The sequence below is a fragment of the Dermochelys coriacea genome, chromosome 19, assembly GCF_009764565.3.
Source record: "Dermochelys coriacea isolate rDerCor1 chromosome 19, rDerCor1.pri.v4, whole genome shotgun sequence".
Lineage (NCBI taxonomy): Eukaryota > Metazoa > Chordata > Testudines > Dermochelyidae > Dermochelys > Dermochelys coriacea.
In genome coordinates, this window is record NC_050086.2 from 16,891,670 (window position 1) to 16,910,302 (window position 18,633).

Sequence of the window (18,633 nt, forward strand, 5' to 3'; positions counted from 1 at the left end):
CCCCTTTTAATATGGTGCCTTTACCTACAGTCTTATGGGCAGTTAGTATCACTGTTAACAATCCCCAAATAAAAGCATTGTCAGGGCCTTTGTGGAGGTTAACAGGCTTCTTGCCAGGCAGGAGATGAGAAGAAATTGCTCTCAAATGATTGTCTGTCTTGGAAGGGTGAGGTAAAGCCTTTTCCTCTTGACTTTTGACATTTTCTAGGCCTTAGATTAGTGTTGGGTGTTTAATTTTTGCCCAGTACAGATAGAATTCTATCCCACACCCATTTTTGGTCTTGTTCACTAATCACATTAGCCTCTCACATTCTGATTGGCTGAGCTTCCTAAACTGTCTGAATAAACTACATTGACCAATTTACTGTGGTCCATGCCACTACATTTGACTACTTTTATGGTGGTTACAAGGGACAAAGAAATGTCTATTAAAATAAAATATGCTCAGGTAACCGACGTTTTGGCGGAAAATGTTAATTTGATAGTCTAGTCCAGTCACAATTTCCAGACACCAGACTACTTCATGTCCTGACACGTATTATTCCTTTAATTAATTAGACTGCAATTCCTTAAATCACAGTGTGACAGTTATTGAAGTTATTGAAAATATTAATGCATTAAATGCAAAAAACAAATTAAATGCAATGTTATGGTTGTACAGTTTATTATTACTGGGCCAGCAGACTCAATTTTATGCTAGGCCTGTTTCAGAAACTACAGAATAAATCCAGCCAGCTATAAGCTCAGGAAGAGTTAAGTGGTATTATAATAGATATATAGATTTAAAAGATGTCATAAAACCTTTATGTGCTGAGGCATTTTCTAAACATTTGGAAAAAAGTTTAAAAAGAGACTGAGCCATTTCAGAATGTTCTCAGACAATCCTTCTATACCAGTGGTGCTGGAACAGTTTTTATGGTGGGGGTGCTGAAGGCGGAAACTATGTATTTGGGTTGTTATTACTACTTCAAGCCAGAGGTGCAGCAGCACCCCCAGCACCCTAGTTCCAGCACCTACCCCTTTCCCCCCAATAATTCACCAGGTTCCGTTGGTGTGAAGATGAAGAGTAATCATCAGGAAATGTCTCTATATTCTCTTGTGCAATTGAGTGTGTCAGTGGCGTTGGAAATCAGAAAATATCCCGACAGTCCATGGATGAATTTCAGAAGCATGTCATCAGTGAGAGATTGTTTTGTAGACGGAGAAATGGAGAGAAAACACTGGTATAAAGGAGAATTGCAGAACAAGAAATAATGTCTGGAAGTTAAAGCCAGACATATTCAAATTAGAGACAAGGCACACGTTTTTAACCGTAAGGGTATTTAACTATTGGAACAAACTACCCAGGCAAGTGATGGATTCTCCATCTCTTGAAGTCTTCAGATCAAGACGAAATGCCTCCCTGGAACATATGCTTTAGTCAAAAACAAGTTATTGGGCTCAGTACAGGAGTAACTGGGTGAAATTCTATAGCCTGTGTTATATATAAGGCCAGTCTAGATAACCCAATGGTCCCTTCTGGCCTGAAAATCTATGAATATATACAATAATAACAATTTTTTAAAAAAAATGAAATACTTGGCTAGATACAGTGGTATAAACTAGAATGTTCCTTTTATTATATTCCCAGTGAGTGAAATTCATCTCTGTGCAGAGACTAAATCAAGGCCAATTCATCACATAAGTGCCACTAAAGTCCTATTCTGAGGACTTACATGGGGCTTAAGCAGTATACAGACTTAGTGATGATCCTCTGCATAGAGGTGGATCTCATTCTTTCTCTGTAAAAAGGGAGTCCTGCTGGCTGTAGCAGAGTTGTTGTGATATTCCTTGTACGCTCTTTTCAGGAATGTGAAAATTGAAAGTCCAGGGAAAGTGGTTACGATCCCTGTCGCAGTTGCACCTTGGCTTTGCACACTCAGCATGTTTCATGGTGTATGTTTAACAAAAGAAGGAGAACATGTGACATAGGTGCATTGTGCCCAAGTTAAAGTTGCGTTAGGACTCTTAACTTTTTCATTACCTGCTTTTTATTTTAATTCTGCAACCTGATGGGGATATTAATGAACTTTACTGAATTTAATTTCCCTGTTTGATTTTAAAGAAAAAATGGCTTCCAACCCCTCTAAACTGCTTTAAGGATTTAAGGAGGCACAAGTGTTCTAACTGTTTCAAGGCAGCACAAGCATTTAGGCTGCTTTAAGTCCTGAATAAGACCCTATAACAGCACAAGAGCTAAGAACATACAATGACAATTCGGAATTTCTAAAAGCACATGTGCAGAATATCTCTGTGTTGGGATTGCTCTGTGTCAGACTCAGATTTAGCAAGATTTCACAGCTTCAACATTTTCAGTGGTTCATTATTTTATTTGGAGCTGGCCAATTATTTCAAACCTAAGAATACTCTTGAGAAAACTCCTCACTGCGGACCTCTTACCTGCCTAATTGTCAGTGTACTCGTTCTACTATCCAATATAAATGTCTTTCTCTATCACTCTCTAGCTCATGCTCATGCCTTCATATTTATTTTTTTGTTCTTTCCAAGGAAGCCATGGTAAGTGGAATCAGTTAGTAGCCAGTGCTTGGTTGGGCACCAAATAGCTGTGAATCCCTCCCCCTGAAGTTCTTTCTCAGCTTTTACTTAGTCATTACTCAGGCAATCACCTGTTGATTTCAGTGGGAATTTGCCCTAGTAAGGACCTCAGAACTGGATTCTTTTAGCATTAGTTAAGGGGAGTCTAAAAACACCAACACATTTCCAGAAGAACTTTGAAAAACAAAATCATATTATTCTGCCAATTGCCCTAAAAATAATGGTTCAGTTTCTCATTGGTGTAAATCGGCATAGCTCTGTTGACATGCATGGAGCCATGGTAATTTACACCAGCTAAGGATCTGGCCCAATGGGGTCTCAAGCCTCAGAAAGAACAGTGGGCCAGTGAGAGGCATCCACTTTTGTCAGATGACAGGAGAAATCTTTCTCTTCTGTTCCCCATCCTCTCTCCAGGCTACTAGTTCAGACTTCTAGCTATAATAAGGTATTTTTCAAGGAATGAAGTACCACTGTTATGATAGGGCAGCATTGTACCTACTAACGTCTGATAAGCCAAACAGGAAGAACAAAGGAACTGCCCTCCCAAATCTGCTACTGAATAGGGAAGGGATTCCGCATCCTATCCAGCCTCAACATATTCAGAAGCAATTCAATTAAATGAGGCCCGTTTGACTTTCCCTCCCTGGGCTACGTGTTCAGAGATCGATGCTGGAATTGCACCAGCCCAATCTGCGCACACATCTCAGTTGCAAGTGCATGCCACATAGCTGTGCACACACATTGCCCATTTCATGCACAAATGTGGGATTTGCACACACATTTTTGCAGGCGCAGCTTAAGCACCAGCGTGTGAAAATGTGGTCCTGTCTGACAAAAGGAGGATGAAGAGACTGAAAAGAAAGGGAAGAAGAAAAGGAGAAGGAAACACAGCACGTAAAATGCTACTTTGCTTCATTTCTATTTGACGTGAAGTTGATTTTTTTTGTCAATATAAAAAGAGTCTTAGCACTGGCTAGACAGGGTCCTGGTGCTTAGTACAACTCCCAGTCTAAGGCCAGCTCACACTATAAAGCTTTGGCAGCATAGCTGTGTCAGTCAGGGTGTATGAGAAAAACACACTTCCTAGCTGATATACCTATGCCAGCCAAATCTCTAGTGTAGACACAGCTATGCTCACAGACAAGCGCTTCCGTCAGCACATCTAACACTTTCACGGAGGTGTTACTATGCTAGCAGAAGATCTCTTTCTGTCAGAATAGGTTGCATCTGCTGGCATAGCTATGCCAGCAAAGCGTTTGTAGTGTAGACAAGGCCTTAGTCACACCTCTGGCTTGGCATCGTAGTGTGTGTAGCTGAGTGGGGATATGGCTCTTACATTGCTCCAAGGCAATTGCCTCCAGCTGATCAAGGTAGAGGGCTTCTGAAGAGTTCTCTTCAGCTAGAAGTATGTTGCCTGGAGTGGAACTGGGTTAAAAGCAGGTAAAATAAGGTGGTGGGTCAATGCTGTGGGCTGTAGAAGAGACGCATTAGGTGCTCTGAGATATTGTATTTGCTGTTATCCCCTAAAAATAGCAAAGAGAAATGTCTCTTACTGAAATACGAATAGCGATGTATCTAGGCCAACACTTCCCAGGGTGATTTTCAAATGTGATAAGCGTCTCCACTCACAGTGAAGTTATTGAGGATCTGGCTATATGACCAGCTATCAGACCAAAGCAGGGGTAGGCAGAGTGCAGCCTACAGACCAAATTTCAATCTGAGAAGTGGTTTCTCTCTGTGGACCCTGTCTTCCTTGGCTGCACCTCCATATTAAAGCTAGAGAGGCTGCACTCTGATCCATCAGATGTGAATGAAGTGCAGCTTTCAGGCTCCTGACTAACAGTTATTGCGATTCTTGTCCCTGTAGTACAGTATGCACCACAGTGAATCATTGTGAGCTAGCGTAGGGAGCATGGTAGGAGGGAAATGCTTGGCAGGCCTCTTTAGTCTAGCTTTCCTCCTAACCCATGGTTAGCGTTGCAGTAGAATTCCGGGGGTACCACACGCTGCAGCGTAACTCGCAAACCTCTGAACACACAGTACATTTAAGCTGATTCATTTCCTGTGTAAACTCTCACCAGAAGGAATCAGATTAGGGTTATTTTGATGGTAATTGAGCATAGAGGGGGTCATTTGTGTCAGCTGTGGTGAGCTGCAATAATTTACTGAAGATAGCAGCAGGGTTTAATTTACTGAGGAGTGTTGTCACTATTGACATTTTGTTATAATTAGTTACAATGGGCCAAATTACACGGTCCCTTCTTATCCTGAACTCCAGGTCCTTGGCATTGCAGGCTCTGCCCAACAGGAAAGCCTGTGCCATGTCATCTTGTTATGATGAAGTCGGAGAGCTCAGCTAGATATGATTGAGTCATGCTGGGAACTCACCAACCCTTGAAGGAGTTGCAGCAAGGGCGTACATTTCTTCTTCTGATCAATCGGCTCAGTCCACGGAGGAGAGAGGTGAAGGGAGATGGGTAAAGAAGAGAAAAGAGGGGCAATTTTCTTCTTTTCTCCCATCATTTCTCTTGCTCTTCTCCTCTTTCCCAGATCCAGGTTCCACACACCCCTAGGCTCCCTTCTCCTGGGTTTCCCTTTTCTATAAGAAGGAATAAAAACTGCTCCATTAGCCTGCTGGGAGAGACAGTTGTGGTTTTTGCAGAATTCTAGAAATTAGTGACAGAAAAGACCTATAAGGCCATCTACTCCATTCCTTTGCCATTCTTTTGTAGATGTGCCTACATCATATCTTATAGCACTTTCTCTAGGCTTGTTATAAATATTACAGTGTGACCATGCCCCTGCAGAGGATACCCCACAGCCTAACAGAGCTCACTGTTCACTTCTGATACGCAGCCTCAATATACTTTTTTTTAATCACATTTCTCACCACTAAGTACCAGTGCAAAATGCTTTAGAGCTTTAGTCTGTGAAGTGTCATTTTTTGGGGTAGGTGTTCTCCTCGCTTGGCCACTCAGCACATGCCAGAACATCCCAGCAGCCCTCCCAGCTAGACACCTGGGGGTCATTTGAGAAGTTTCCACCTTTCTTTACTGCTCAGATTCTTCTCAGGCAGTTTCAGCACATGAGCATATCTCTGCTTTACAGTTCTCACACTCGTTGTGAGTTAGTCAGTTACCTTGACTAACTACTCGAGCTGATGGGAAATCTTCTGACATAGCAGTTTTCCACTGGAAAATGCTGACTTGATGAAAGCGAAATTTTCCACGCAAACAGGTTGATTCTGTTGAAATTTTCAGTGGAAAGCAGCAGCTAGGCAGGCTGTCCTGCATGGTTTCCTGCCAGCTCCCGGTGTTTCTGCTGGGCTGCCCAGCTCCCTGGATCCCTGGCTACCAGCAACCTCTCTTGACATTCTTTTTTTTTTTTTTTTTTTTTTTTTTTGCTGACTGGAAATTCTGTTTCCGAGGCAGCTCTGCTATTATTTACCATTATATCCAAATGTTAAATTACAGGCAGACAAAGCCCAGCATAGTTCAACTGGATTTTTTTACTCTTCGTTTTTTCCTTCAGCTTTATCCCTGGACCCTTGTTTTCTTGTCTCCACCCCACTCCTTGGTCACTGTTAATGTGTGTCTCCTGTCTGGAGCCAAAGTGCTGCCTACTGTGTGCTGGGACCAGCTCGGATGGATTGCTGGGCTGAGCTGTTATGCTAAGGGATCACCTAACTGTTCCTGTTTTTCCTGCTCCTTTTTGGTGCTGTAACAATGCAGCAGTGCGCATGCTGGGGAGTATCTGTGCAAAGTATGTGCCCTCCAGCTGTTCTAGGTTGCATGATGGCGGTGTTACTCTGAAGTCTCAGGTTTGGCACCTCCTCTCTCTCATCCCAGCCAGCAGTGAAGCAATTAAACAGAAAATCTATCCCTATGCTGCAGGCTGGCTGACTGCTTGGGATAAAGGCTTCTGCAGAGAGAGCACCTTAAACTGAACCTGCAGCTAGGTCTAAGTGAAGTTGTCAACTTGTTACTCATCCCCTTGCCAGGGGAAAGAAACAGACTCTTGATCAAGGTGTTTGTTCTGTTTCCTTTCAGGGAATCTGACTAAACATATGAAGTCAAAGGCACACAGCAAAAAATGTCAGGAGATGGGCGTGTTGGTGTCTTCACTGGTGGAGCTGGAAGCTGAAGAAGGTACAGATTCTCTAAACTGTGGGTTCTCCCACTGCTGCTTGGAAAACGCATGGTATTTAGGTAGCAGAATGTCCATTCACATGAATGGAGCGTCCAGGTGCTCCAGGTACCCTGGGCACCACTGGAAGGGAGTTTTGACTGACCAGACCTGATTCGGTTGCAGTGCCATGCTTGGGGGAAACTCTTCATGGGGGAAGTGGGCATAGATTGTCCCACATCTGACTATGGGGGTGGGGTTTGTGCCTTCTTTGGAACTATGTGGTGCTGGCCACCATCAGAGATAGGGCACAGGTGTAGATGAACCACTGATTCAGTATGGTACTTCCTATGTTCATTAGAAGTGAGTAGAGTCAGTGCTGCAGGACAGTGCTCTGTGCACACTGTGGGGCTACACAAGTGTTATAATGCAAGGGGGTACCTGGCTGCTGCAAAGTCAATCTCTTTGATGAGACATAAATAAATGTCCTGCTCTCTGGCCATGTAAAACCCTCCAGCGCTTTTCAGTAGAGCAGAGGTGTTAAGTAGCAGTAGCCTGGCTGTCTTGTGACGGGTTCCCCCAGGGTGCCACCTGGAGCTGGGGTTCCACTGAGTCCTCTGACCCACCAGCCTGGGCTCCCTCTCACACTGTCCTGCTCTGACAAGCTCCAAAGCCCTCCAAGTTTGCACTTTCACCAATATTCACACAGGCAGGGACACACCCAGCTGCAGTTACATGCGGGCTCTCTAACCACCAGCCTCCCAGCTTGGGACCCCAGAAAAGTACCATCCTGCCCTGGTAAAATCTGGCCAGTATATGGGTTTAACACCCAGTCCACCTCTCCCTTGATGTGCAGAGGACCATGCACACTTGTGGTAACCAAACTGGGATTTCCCCCAGACACCTTAGTCAAACACACACTGGTTTGGATTAAAACATAAAATAAATTTATTAACTACAAAAGGATAGATTTTAAGTGATTATAAGGGATAGCAAACAGCTCAAAGCAGATTACCTAGTAAATAAACAACAACGCAAACTGATCTTAATACACTAGATAGATAGGATATGAATTAGCAGATTCTCACCCTGAGTAATAAACAGGTTAGCAGATTCTTAAAGCACAAGTTGCCTTTGCTTTGCAGCTTGGGTTTCCCAGGTTTTCATACATAGGCTAAAAATCCCTCTAGCCTGGGACCATCACTTCCCCCAGTTCAGTCTTTGTTCCTCAGTTGTTTCCAGGTGTGGTGTTGTAGGGAGAGTGAGATACCAACATTATGTCATTTCCCCCTTTTATATCTTCTTCCCGCTTTCTGGAAAGTTCTTTTGCTGTGACCTGGGCCAAACAGTTCCCATTGTGTAGTGCTATCTCTGGGAGGTTTCTATTGTACACAGTTCCTGGGGTAATCCTGGTGCTTGTGTGCATCTCCTCAATAAGTCATTAACATTGTTTGGTCTTTTTACTGTTGTACCTGAAAGGTTACTTGTGGGTATTTTCAATCAGTAACACATACAGAGCCAAACTTCATAACTTCACACACGACGATAGCACATACAATCCAATGAGATATTAATGTCTAGCAGATCAAGGCTTTTAGAATGATACCTCCTCACAAGGCATACTTTGTACAAAACATATCCTAATTATATGACAATAGCGAATAAGGGGGTGCCAAGGTATCCTTAAATTCCGCCCTCTCTGCTTCAGCTGGCTAGAGAATTCTGCACTGCTAAACAGATGCTGCTCTGCTCATGGGCCATGGAGTGCAAGGCCAGAAGGGATGCCCAGATCAAAGTGTGACCTCCTGTAGCTGCATCGTGCTGCTGGGTGAAGTGACCCCTGTGAATATAGCATGTGAAGCCTCATATGAGAGTCTTTGTGAGATGCGCTCTTTAAATATCTGATCATACGATCCAGATTATCCCTTCCTCATGGAAGGGGCTCCAGGGGAGGAAATCTCCATGAGGATCCCCTTGCCCACATCATCCCATCGGGTTTTCCTCCAGTGGAAAAGCATGTGTGACCTACCTCCAAATCTGAAGCCCCACCGGGATGCACTTTGGCTGTTACCCCTGGTGGCCCCCATGTAGCATGGTTCCCACAGCCTCCTTGTGGCTACCCCCATGAATCTCCAAGGAAAAATTACAGCCTGGGGTTTTGTTTCCAGGTGGATCCCCAGGGTGCTGGAAGGAGCGTGATGAGCATCTCCTGATTCCACCCCCAGCTGACTCTGTTCTCCTGTGTGGCCTACCCAATCTCCCCACACATCCTCTGCAAGGTCAGGGTGGGAGGGGGTGAGTGCCCCGGAGATGGGCAATTCCCCTTATCGCAGGGGAGGTAGAGATTTGCATGCAGAGAGAGGGTCCTTTCCATGTGTGTATCCATGGGGCACAATCTGGGCCAGTAATGACAGTATGTAGGGCATCTCTCAGCAATGAAGCAGACAATCAAAAGTACTTAAAACTTCATGGTGTTGTCAGATATTAGCTGGATTACTCTGTATACTTAAAAATCTATTTACCCTCAATCCTGTGCTGAGTTCTTTCCCCTACGCGCAACCCCCCCACCCCACCCCCATTTAAAGGGCCTTTGAATTCAAGAGCCTCTTGTGTTCCTGTGAACCACCTAAGTTTCTTTAGTACATCAGTGTCTCCCTTGCTCCATGGTGTCTGTAGCTGAGTTTCACTGATGTCGGCCCAATAAGCAGGTCTTTTCCCTGTGTGTCTGAGGAGCATCAGAGCAGCGGGCTGCAGCCCTGAAAACGACAGCTTTCTGTTTGAAGCATGAGTAGGGCTGCAGATTTTTCATGGTGATGAAAATGTCACGGATATTGTGAGGTTTGCCCGGGACTTCTCTTTGGTGTCCCTGATTTTAATAAACTCACCTTTTCCTGCGAGCCGGGCCCAGCTTCCCGCTTGGGTGCTGTGACCTGGCATGTGGGGTCACAATGCCGCTCATTAAAATTTGGCCCAGACACCCCTCCGTCATGACAGAGGGGTGTACGTGCCAAACCTGAGTGGCCTGGAGAGGGAGCTGAGTCCAGACTGAGGGACAGAAGCCACAGCTGCAGGTGAGTGTAGGCTCATTCTCCATCACCCCCTGTGGGGACAGCACCCGACCCCTCCCGAGGACCTGCCTAGGGTAGGACCCATCCATCCAGGCCCCCAGAGGTAGGACCCATCTTCCCAGGGCCTCCCACCCGCTGGGGGCAGGACCCAACTCCCCCCCGCCCCAGGCCTCCAACCCCTCAGGGGCAGGTGTATCCCCCTACCCACTGTAAATTGTGCTCCCATGGCTTTACACACCATTTCCCCCTAAGCCCTTTTATTCCATTTACTATAACAGCTCTGAAATGTCGAGGGCAAGGTGAGAGATCGCCAAGAGGGGAGCAAAAAGAACTAGAGAAAGCCTAATGTATACTTAGCTGTGTGAGCTAAAGAAGGATATTTTACCCAAATGCTTGGAGGCTGAGCTCCGACAGCTGTTGAGAGTTAGATGACGAGCTCTTTGGGAGCCGTTAGATGTTTTTATGATTTTTTTTCTGTTTCCTTTAGTGAGGCTCTTGGTATCCTGGGCTGGAGGCTCCGTGCAGGGATAAGTGGGAAGAAGCCTTCAGGGATGGCAGATGTCTCGGAGTGCTGGTGGGATTTGGGGATTGTTGTCAGTGGGTCATTTGTATAGACAGTAAATATATTTTAAATGTTTCAGAGTAGCAGCCGTGTTAGTCTGTATTCGCAAAAAGAAAAGGAGTACTTGTGGCACCTTAGAGACTAACAAATTTATTAGAGCATAAGCTTTCGTGAGCTACAGCTCACTTCATCGGATGCACAAATGCATCCGATGAAGTGAGCTGTAGCTCACGAAAGCTTATATTTTAAATACATCTCTACCCCAATATAACATGACCCAATATAACACGAATTCGGCTAGCATACGGTAAAGCAGCGCTCTGGGGGGCGGAGCTGCACGCTCTGGGGAGCGGGGCTGCACGCTCCGGTGGATCAGCGCATCAGTAAGTCTGGCTCTGACACGCTGCTCTGAGCGGCGTGTTAAGGGTGATGGGCTGGGGCGAGGGGTTGGATAAGGGCAGAGGGTCTCGCGGGGCAGTCAGGTAACAGGGAGTGGGGGGAGTTGGATGGTTCAGAGGTTCTGGGAGTGGGGCAGTCAGGGGACGTATAATGGGGGCATTGGATAGAGCATGGGAGTCTTGGGGGGCCTGTCAGGGGGCGGAGGTGTGGATAGGGGTCGGGGCAGTCAAGGGACAGGGAGCCGGGGGGTTGGGTAGGGGATGGAGTCCTGGGGGTGATTAGAGACGGGGGGAGGTCTCTGGAGGGGGCGGTCAGGGGACAAGAAGCAGGGGGGGTTGGATGGATCAGGGGTTCTGAGGGGGTCAGTCAGGGGGTGGGAAGTGACTATTAATAACGGAAATGCTTGAGGCCAAAGCAAGTTCGATATAACGTGGTTTCACCTATAATGCGGTAAGATTTTTTGGCTCCCGAGGACCGCGTTATATCGGGGTAGAGGTGTACTGAGGGGGAGAAATGATACACCACCCCCCTTCACTGTGGGGTTTGCCCCGATGGAGCACAGAGCTTCAGTACAGTGTGCTAGGTCAACATGACATTCTCCATTCACAAGGCTTTGCAGAGCTGATGGGACCCCGCTGACCTCTTCCTGCTGCCCCCCATAGCCTCCATCACCAGAGCAGCTCTTGCAACTGCATTTAGCATTTCTCTTTTCCCTTCTAATGCCCCTCCCAGCCTGAGCCAGTCTGATTCTCCTGGCCTTGTGCTGAGTCACTTCCCTAAACCAGCAGAGTTCAGTTTGCACCAGGCTCACGATGGCCAATACTTTATTGTCAGGCCTGGAAATTTACTCAAAGTCAGAAGCTGTCATTGGAAGGTCTAAAGAAAAGGAGTACTTGTGGCACCTTAGAGACTAACAAATTTATTAGAGCATAAGCTTTCGTGAGCTACAGCTCACTTCATCGGATGCATTTGGTGGAAAAAACAGAGGCTAGTAAAGGAAGATCCAATAATTGAACCCAGTCTTCACAAAGGCACCACATGAATTTTAATTAGGGTTGTCAACTTGGTAATATTTCAAAAAACAGACACTCCAGCAGGAGTGCCAGAACCTGCCCCGCCTCTTCCCACCCCCACCTCCCCGAGGCCCTGCCCTGCCTTCGCACCCAAGGCTCTGCCCCATCCCACTCCTCTTTCCCCCTCTCCTCCATCACTTGCTGCTTTTCTCCTTGCACCCTGCCCCCCGCTTAGCCAGGGCTGTGAGCTGCAGCCGCCCAACGCAGGTAGGAGGCAGCCCTGGCTGAGTAGGGGCTGGTGCAAGTGATGACCCATCATCTCCCCCACCTGCAGTAACCAGACTTCGAGTGTCTGGGCACTAGGCCACCCTCACCCTTGCTGGGAGGTGGGCTGAAGTCTTCTGTGTTTGGTGAAGATACCATTTCAATAAGGCTCTGGGGTGAATTTACACCAGTGTGAATTCCACTGGTTCCCATCATGTTTTAGAGCAGAAGTAGGCCCATCCTGAGGAATCTGCTAACAATAGTGATGATACTTACTGTACAACGGTTTAAATTCATGTCTGCTCATTTTTAAACTAGCACTCAGGACACCACGTTCACATCTCTATATGGTTGACTTTGTTAAATTGTCACTAAAGATATTTTCATGGGGCAAAGGTTTAGTGCAAAAGAGTCTAGCTCCATAGGACATGGCTCAAAGCTCTGCACAGACCTTCGTGAATCACAGCACCCTTGAGGGTAGGTGTGATCATGACCTTCACAAGGCCACACAGAAGGCAGGCATGACACTTAGGATTAGGGGTTCCTAGCTCCACATCCCATGCGCAAGGCACTCGACCACTCTACATCTTGTGCACCAGACTCTGATCCCAGTTACATAGATGTAAATCCATTGGAACTCCACTAGTTTTAGTGGGTTGACACAGGGGTACCAAGGATCAGATTCAGTCTCTCTGTATACACAAAGGACTCAATTCCCCAGGGATCACCGGTTTCACCTGTGATAGGAGACCCACATCCAGGCAGACAAGTGGCAAGCAGTGGTGGGAGGGAGCATTTTAACAATCTTACCTGGATGGTTTTTTGAGAGAATTGTTTAAATAAATCTGATGAGGTTTGTTAATGTGGTTTAAAGTAAAACTCAGCCCCATTACTCCTAAGCAGGAAGCTGCTGGTTCCCCCCCTACCAAGGTGGTCTATAGTCAGAGGAAACACAATGGCTTTTTATCCCCTTGCTGCTGGTGCAGGTTACATTGCCGAAATGGATGCTTTTCTTTCCTTTAAATCTGACTATGCTTTAGGCTTTTGTCCTGCTCTGAAAAGCAGCCTTTCGTTCATGCCGAGGCATTCTTTATTTGGCAGGAGCATTGCCAGAGTTCAGAGTGGGGGGAGCTGGGCCAGAAAAAAAAAACCCAGTCTAGGATTTGCTAGTGATAGTCCCAGGGGAAAAGTGTTAGTGCCGTGTTAGCCAGCGGAAGTCTGCTCCAGTGTCAGATTGCTGGAGGTCTCCTTCAGTCTGTTAACTCACTTAGAATAATTGATTAGCTGATGGCTTCTTAAAATCTCCTCCTGCTGTTATACTACCTGTAGGTGATTCTTACTCAGATCAAAGCTTGATAGGAGAGGAGACAGTTGCTACTGAAATTTTGGTTGCTCGATACTCTGAAAGCACAAGGATTATTGTAAACCTTTTTATTATAGTAAATTAAAACTAATGAATCATATTAATTGTGTGAAGCTTTTAAAAACCTGCAAATCAGAAATCCTATTTGTGCAGCAGATAATTGTAGGCTGCAAAGGCCAGAACTGCGAGAGCTCAATTCAGTCATTCAAGGGAGTGCTTTCATTAATTATTTCATTCAATCATTCATTGCTCCGATCATACAGGGTTAATAATAATGTATTGTGAGCAGCACAGTGTGTGAGCTGTTCTAACGCCATTCAAGGCTGCAAGCTTAAAGGAGTATTCTGATCAGGAAAAGGAACGCACTAAGCAGACGAGAAGGCTGCATTTGTCTCTGCCTTTGGTCTCATTTTTAAAAAATACCATTAAAGCAAAAACCCTGCTAAAAATCTGCCTTTGACCCAGAGGTCACCTGGGAGAATGCTTAGCGGACGGTTGGAGTGAGTGTCAGCTGGGAGGCCTCTTCTCCCCTCATTAAATCATGTGTCCATGCCTGTTTGTGAATGAGCACTCAGTTCCTGGACACCTGCTAAGCTCAGTGAGGGAAAGGACCTGCCTGGACTCAGGAAAGCACAGGGGTAGGAATCCATTAGCTTTCCGAATGGAATCCTCCTCCATTTGTTGATGTTGGCTGCACTGCTGCTGGCTGGAATGTGTAGCTGTCTGGACGTTATTGCATTATGCAGACAATCCATGTAATTTTAGAATTACAAAAAATATACAGTCTCCGCTTCCTCCCATTTGTGTTTGTGTAAAGGGGACAGGGAAAGAATGTGTAAAGGTGAAAATGGGAAGGCTTGGTGTCAGAGCAACTCAGGGGGGTTTTTCTTCGGTAAAAGCAAACAATTCCTGGGCTTTTGCCCAAGTTTAAAGCATTCTGCATCATGACTAAAGAGACCTGAGGCTTAGAAATGCAGAGTCTAGCATCCATGCAAAGGGCTAGAAAATCATGTACGATCCTGTAAGTGCTGGGGGATGGACGGATGGATGGAAGAGGGATTGAGAGAGGAGGAAAGATGCCGAGATGTCTTAACACTTGCCTCCACATGAAATGTAAAGATCATAGCTCCATCCCACATCCCGGATTTTCTCACTATCACATAGCTTCCATTGCTGGCAGGGCAGTGAGTTGGAAAGAGCATTCTTTTTTATAGTGAAAGAGACTGTCTTTCTCTTCTTTTAGAGGGAGATCATACAGAACCATTCAAGGGCTTGCCCATCCAAAAGTGATCATTTCCAATTGCAATGAGCTATTCTAGGAAGACTGTCTGCACTATCTTTGCCATCCATTTCTAAAACTGTCTGTGTTTCACATGATGGGTTTATTTCTATTTAAGGGACAAGAGAAATAGAGGACTTTTCCCATTACCATAAAAGGAGACTCTGGGTCTGATCCTCTGCTCTTTCACACAAATTTTACCTTGGTGTAATTCCACTGAATTCAGTCGAGCAATACAGAGTGGAGAATCAAGCCCATATGCTCTAGGCATCCATTGATATGTGTCACTGCCCAGACACATTGTCATAAAATGCCCTTCCAGCTTTTCCCTCTCCCATTCTCTGGCCCGCTGAGTTCAGAGAATCAGATTTCTCTTGTGAAACGTTCTGGCCTTTGGCTGAGTTTGAAGCTTTCTTTCTGCACAGTGGGAACATGTCAGGAGGGTAAGGCAAAATCCACTTGGGGCTCCCCCAAATCTCACTCATTCCGATAGTTCCTGTGTGGCAAATGTGGACTACTCCACCACATGGAAATGGATTAGCTTTACCCTAGCTTTGTACGGCTGACCGTGCTGTGTTCACCGGATACTGTCAGAACCTATCTATTATTCTGTCACTGCCAGGAAACCAAACAGCCCAGGGTGAAGATTCCTAGAGACTGGAAGCTAACAGTGGGGTGCACTTTGGCCATCACTGTCTGCCAGTTCTAAAAAGAAAAGGAGTACTTGTGGCACCTTAGAGACTAACAAATTTATTAGAGCATAAGCTTTTGTGAGCTACAGCTCACTGCATCGGATGCATCCGATGAAGTGAGCTGTAGCTCACGAAAGCTTATGCTCTAATAAATTTGTTAGTCTCTAAGGTGCCACAAGTACTCCTTTTCTTTTTGCGAATACAGACTAACACGGCTGCTACTCTGAAACCTGCCAGTTCTAAGCTTTCCCAAGGCATAAAGTCATTAGAATAGAGGAAGTAACTAACTCCTAGATTTGGCTGTGAAATGTTTTCCCTTTCAGAGCAAGAAATACGCATAGTTCTGACTGGAGCTGGTTGAACTATTCATTTAGAATCATACTTGTTATGAATTTAGCTCCTTTCAGGATTAGCAAATAATCCATAGCCAGATCCTAATTTCAGCTAACTTGTTCATTACCCCTCGTGTCTCACCATATAACGATCAGCCTCGTGGCTGTGAGCTGTTCACTTTGACTATTCACTACACATATTGTGTGACGGCTGAAACTTTTTAAATAACAGAAGAGCCAATGATGCACTTTTCAGTATGATTTTTAGGATGAATAATCATCTGTGCTAAAATGCGTGCCCTTTTTCACAACATCTGACAGTTGCTGAATACTCACAAACAACAGATCAGACAACACAACTCACAGTAAACTGAACTGGGGTCTTTTATCCATGGATCAGAGCGGCTTCTCATTGTTTGGCCAGCTCTAGCTCTGACAATCCACCTGGTGTAGTCAGAAGTGGTCTGGCCTGACCTTTCGCTCTGCTTAGCTCTCCAGGTGCTCTGACTGGCTGGTGGATGGCATCATTAAATGAAATGCTATTTCAGTTAACATCGATTTCACCAGGTGAGAAATATGGTGTCCTCATCTGAACCTAGTGGAAAAGGAGTCCAGAAATCTTGCAGTTAGTTAGTTCACACAGGTGTCTGTGAAACTGCTGGGAACTAACCACAGAGAGACCTACTGAAGATAGTCAGCAAATGTGGACTAGCAAAGAGACACTGATTTTCTTCATGTAGCCTGGCACACAAAGAGGCTGAGAAACCGAGAATGTTAATATTCAAATAGCCTGCTCAAAGAGCTTGTACTAGGAAAATCCTGCTTGGGTTGAGCAATAGTGACATCCAGTGGCTGTTCCTATGGATCTCTTCGAAACCAGCTCACGTCTCCTGCCAACTTGTTTTACGTCCATGGCCCAGAAATGAAAACATTCTTAGCAGAGGGCAGCAGGGAGTTACCCAACACAGCACCAAACTTGGAAGCACAGTGACACTAAGTCCCAGATTTAGGTACCAGTGGCATTCACAAGACCCCCCTCAGCAGCCACCGAGCCCTGTAGGTGCCTAAACTTACTTGGAGCCTAAGTTTTTGCAGAGAAAGTTCCCTAGGTGCCTGTAAAAAGAAAAGGAGTACTTGTGGCACCTTAGAGACTAACAAATTTATTTGAGCATAAGCTTTCGTGAACTACAGCTCACTTCATCGGTGTAGTTCACGAAAGCTTATGCTCAAATAAATTTGTTAGTCTCTAAGGTGCCACAAGTTCTCCTTTTCTTTTTGCAAATACAGACTAACACGGCTGCTACTCTGAAACCTGTCTAGGTGCCTGTGTTTCTGACTCTGGACATGTGCACTGCTGCTTCACTTTGGGCGCCCAGACACCCAAGCTCCTGTGCAATGCATGAACCAGCTCCTGCACCTAACTTGCCTGCGAGGCCCAGTACGGGAGACGTGCACAGAGCATGTCTAACTTCACAAAAAATGGGGGGACAGGGTTTGTGGGGGAGGAGAGGCCCTCCCTCATAACTTTCAGTGCAGTGGTTAGAGTACTCTTCTGGGATGTGGGAGACCCCTGGTTCAAGTCTCCCCTCTGCCCGATGAGGAAAGGGAATTTGAAGAGGGTTCTGCCATCTCTCTCATAGCCACTGGACTGTGGAATGTGCTGGTGTGGATAAGAGAGAGCAAAAGCAGGCACGAGAGTGACTGTGTAGCCTGGTGGGTAGAGCTCTCACCCTGGAGCCAGTGCTCAGATAACTCTGTGTATTCAAAGTGGAACCACTTCAATAGAAGACAGTGAGGCTGACACACATGGGAATGTTCCTGGTCAGTTCCTTCTCCTCCAACAACTGGGCTAAACGTTATGAGGAAGGCGGCGGTTACCCCTCTTCCCCCCAGATTCTTGCAAGAAATTCCTGAGGTGCCTGACTCTGGGCGAGGGCTCACAGCTGAGAATCCCAAGCCCAGATTTACAGGCCAAACTCCCCTCTCATTGGCTAGCTTAGGCGGCTCTCTGCCTAGCATGCTGGCCTCGGTGGATCCTATTCTTAGGCACCTGTCTGCCTCTATTCCTTGTACAGGAAGCCTGAGCACCTAACTCAGGCTTTGTGAATCCTGGTGATTTTCTAACTGTCTTTGTTCCTTTGTGACTCTAGCCCCATGGCAGTTAGAATGTGCACTTTATCCAGCACCTATCACACGCTCGGTGCTATTGATGTATTAATTTTATTTGTATTGGCAGCAGCATCTAGGTGTCAGGTTAAGGATCAGAGCCTTATGCTGCTAGGCATTCGACAGAGATGCAGAAACTGCTGCTGCCAGACAGAGCTCACAGTCTTAAGTTATGACTAGAACTGGTCAAAATATGGGAAGGGTAAAATTCACGGAATTTTTTACGGTTTCCCCTGGTGTTTGTTTGTTTGGGAAGGGGAAGTTTTGATGTGTGAAACATTGACAGAATTAAAAAAAAAATTCACCCACCTCTAGTTATGTCCACATGTGACTAATGGAAGAGACAAACAAAAGGGAGTGGTGACATGAGTGAGATAACTGGAAAAACAAGCATTTGGTAGAGATGTGGCAGATTTCCACTTGCCTAGACACTGCCAGCTGGTAGAGCTTTGTAGGCATCATGGCAGAGAAAAGTCTTGAAGAGGGACTTAAAGGAAGAGAAAGTCGTGGCTTTGTGGCTCTTATCAACGAGCTTTTCCCATTCATAATGGGAGGCCTGGGAGAATGCGTGGAGGTGTTTGAGGGAGTAGCAGATGTGATGGCTGAGTATGCTGGCACAGCAAAGGCTGCGGTCAGTGTTATGCCAAAATAATAGGTCATTGAGCTATGGAGGGGCTAAATTGTGAAGGGGCCTTAAAGCTAAAGGGTTGTGTTTGAGGTGGTGGCGAACAGCCAGCAGAGGGATGCAAATGGTGGGAGGCTGGTTAAAGCAATG

The 18,633-nt window shown here is 45.8% G+C and overlaps 1 protein-coding gene across 7 annotated transcripts in view; it reads left to right on the forward strand.

The window, feature by feature from the left end:
* Positions 1-18,633, forward strand: part of HIVEP3 (HIVEP zinc finger 3) — a 425,423-nt gene that overhangs the window by 397,910 nt on the left and 8,880 nt on the right. For all 7 annotated transcript variants that reach the window (XM_043506206.1, XM_043506207.1, XM_043506209.1 and 4 more), the window contains one exon: positions 6,645-6,743. In XM_043506206.1, coding sequence (XP_043362141.1) covers positions 6,645-6,743 — 99 coding nt within the window. The remainder of the gene's footprint in view (positions 1-6,644; positions 6,744-18,633) is intronic.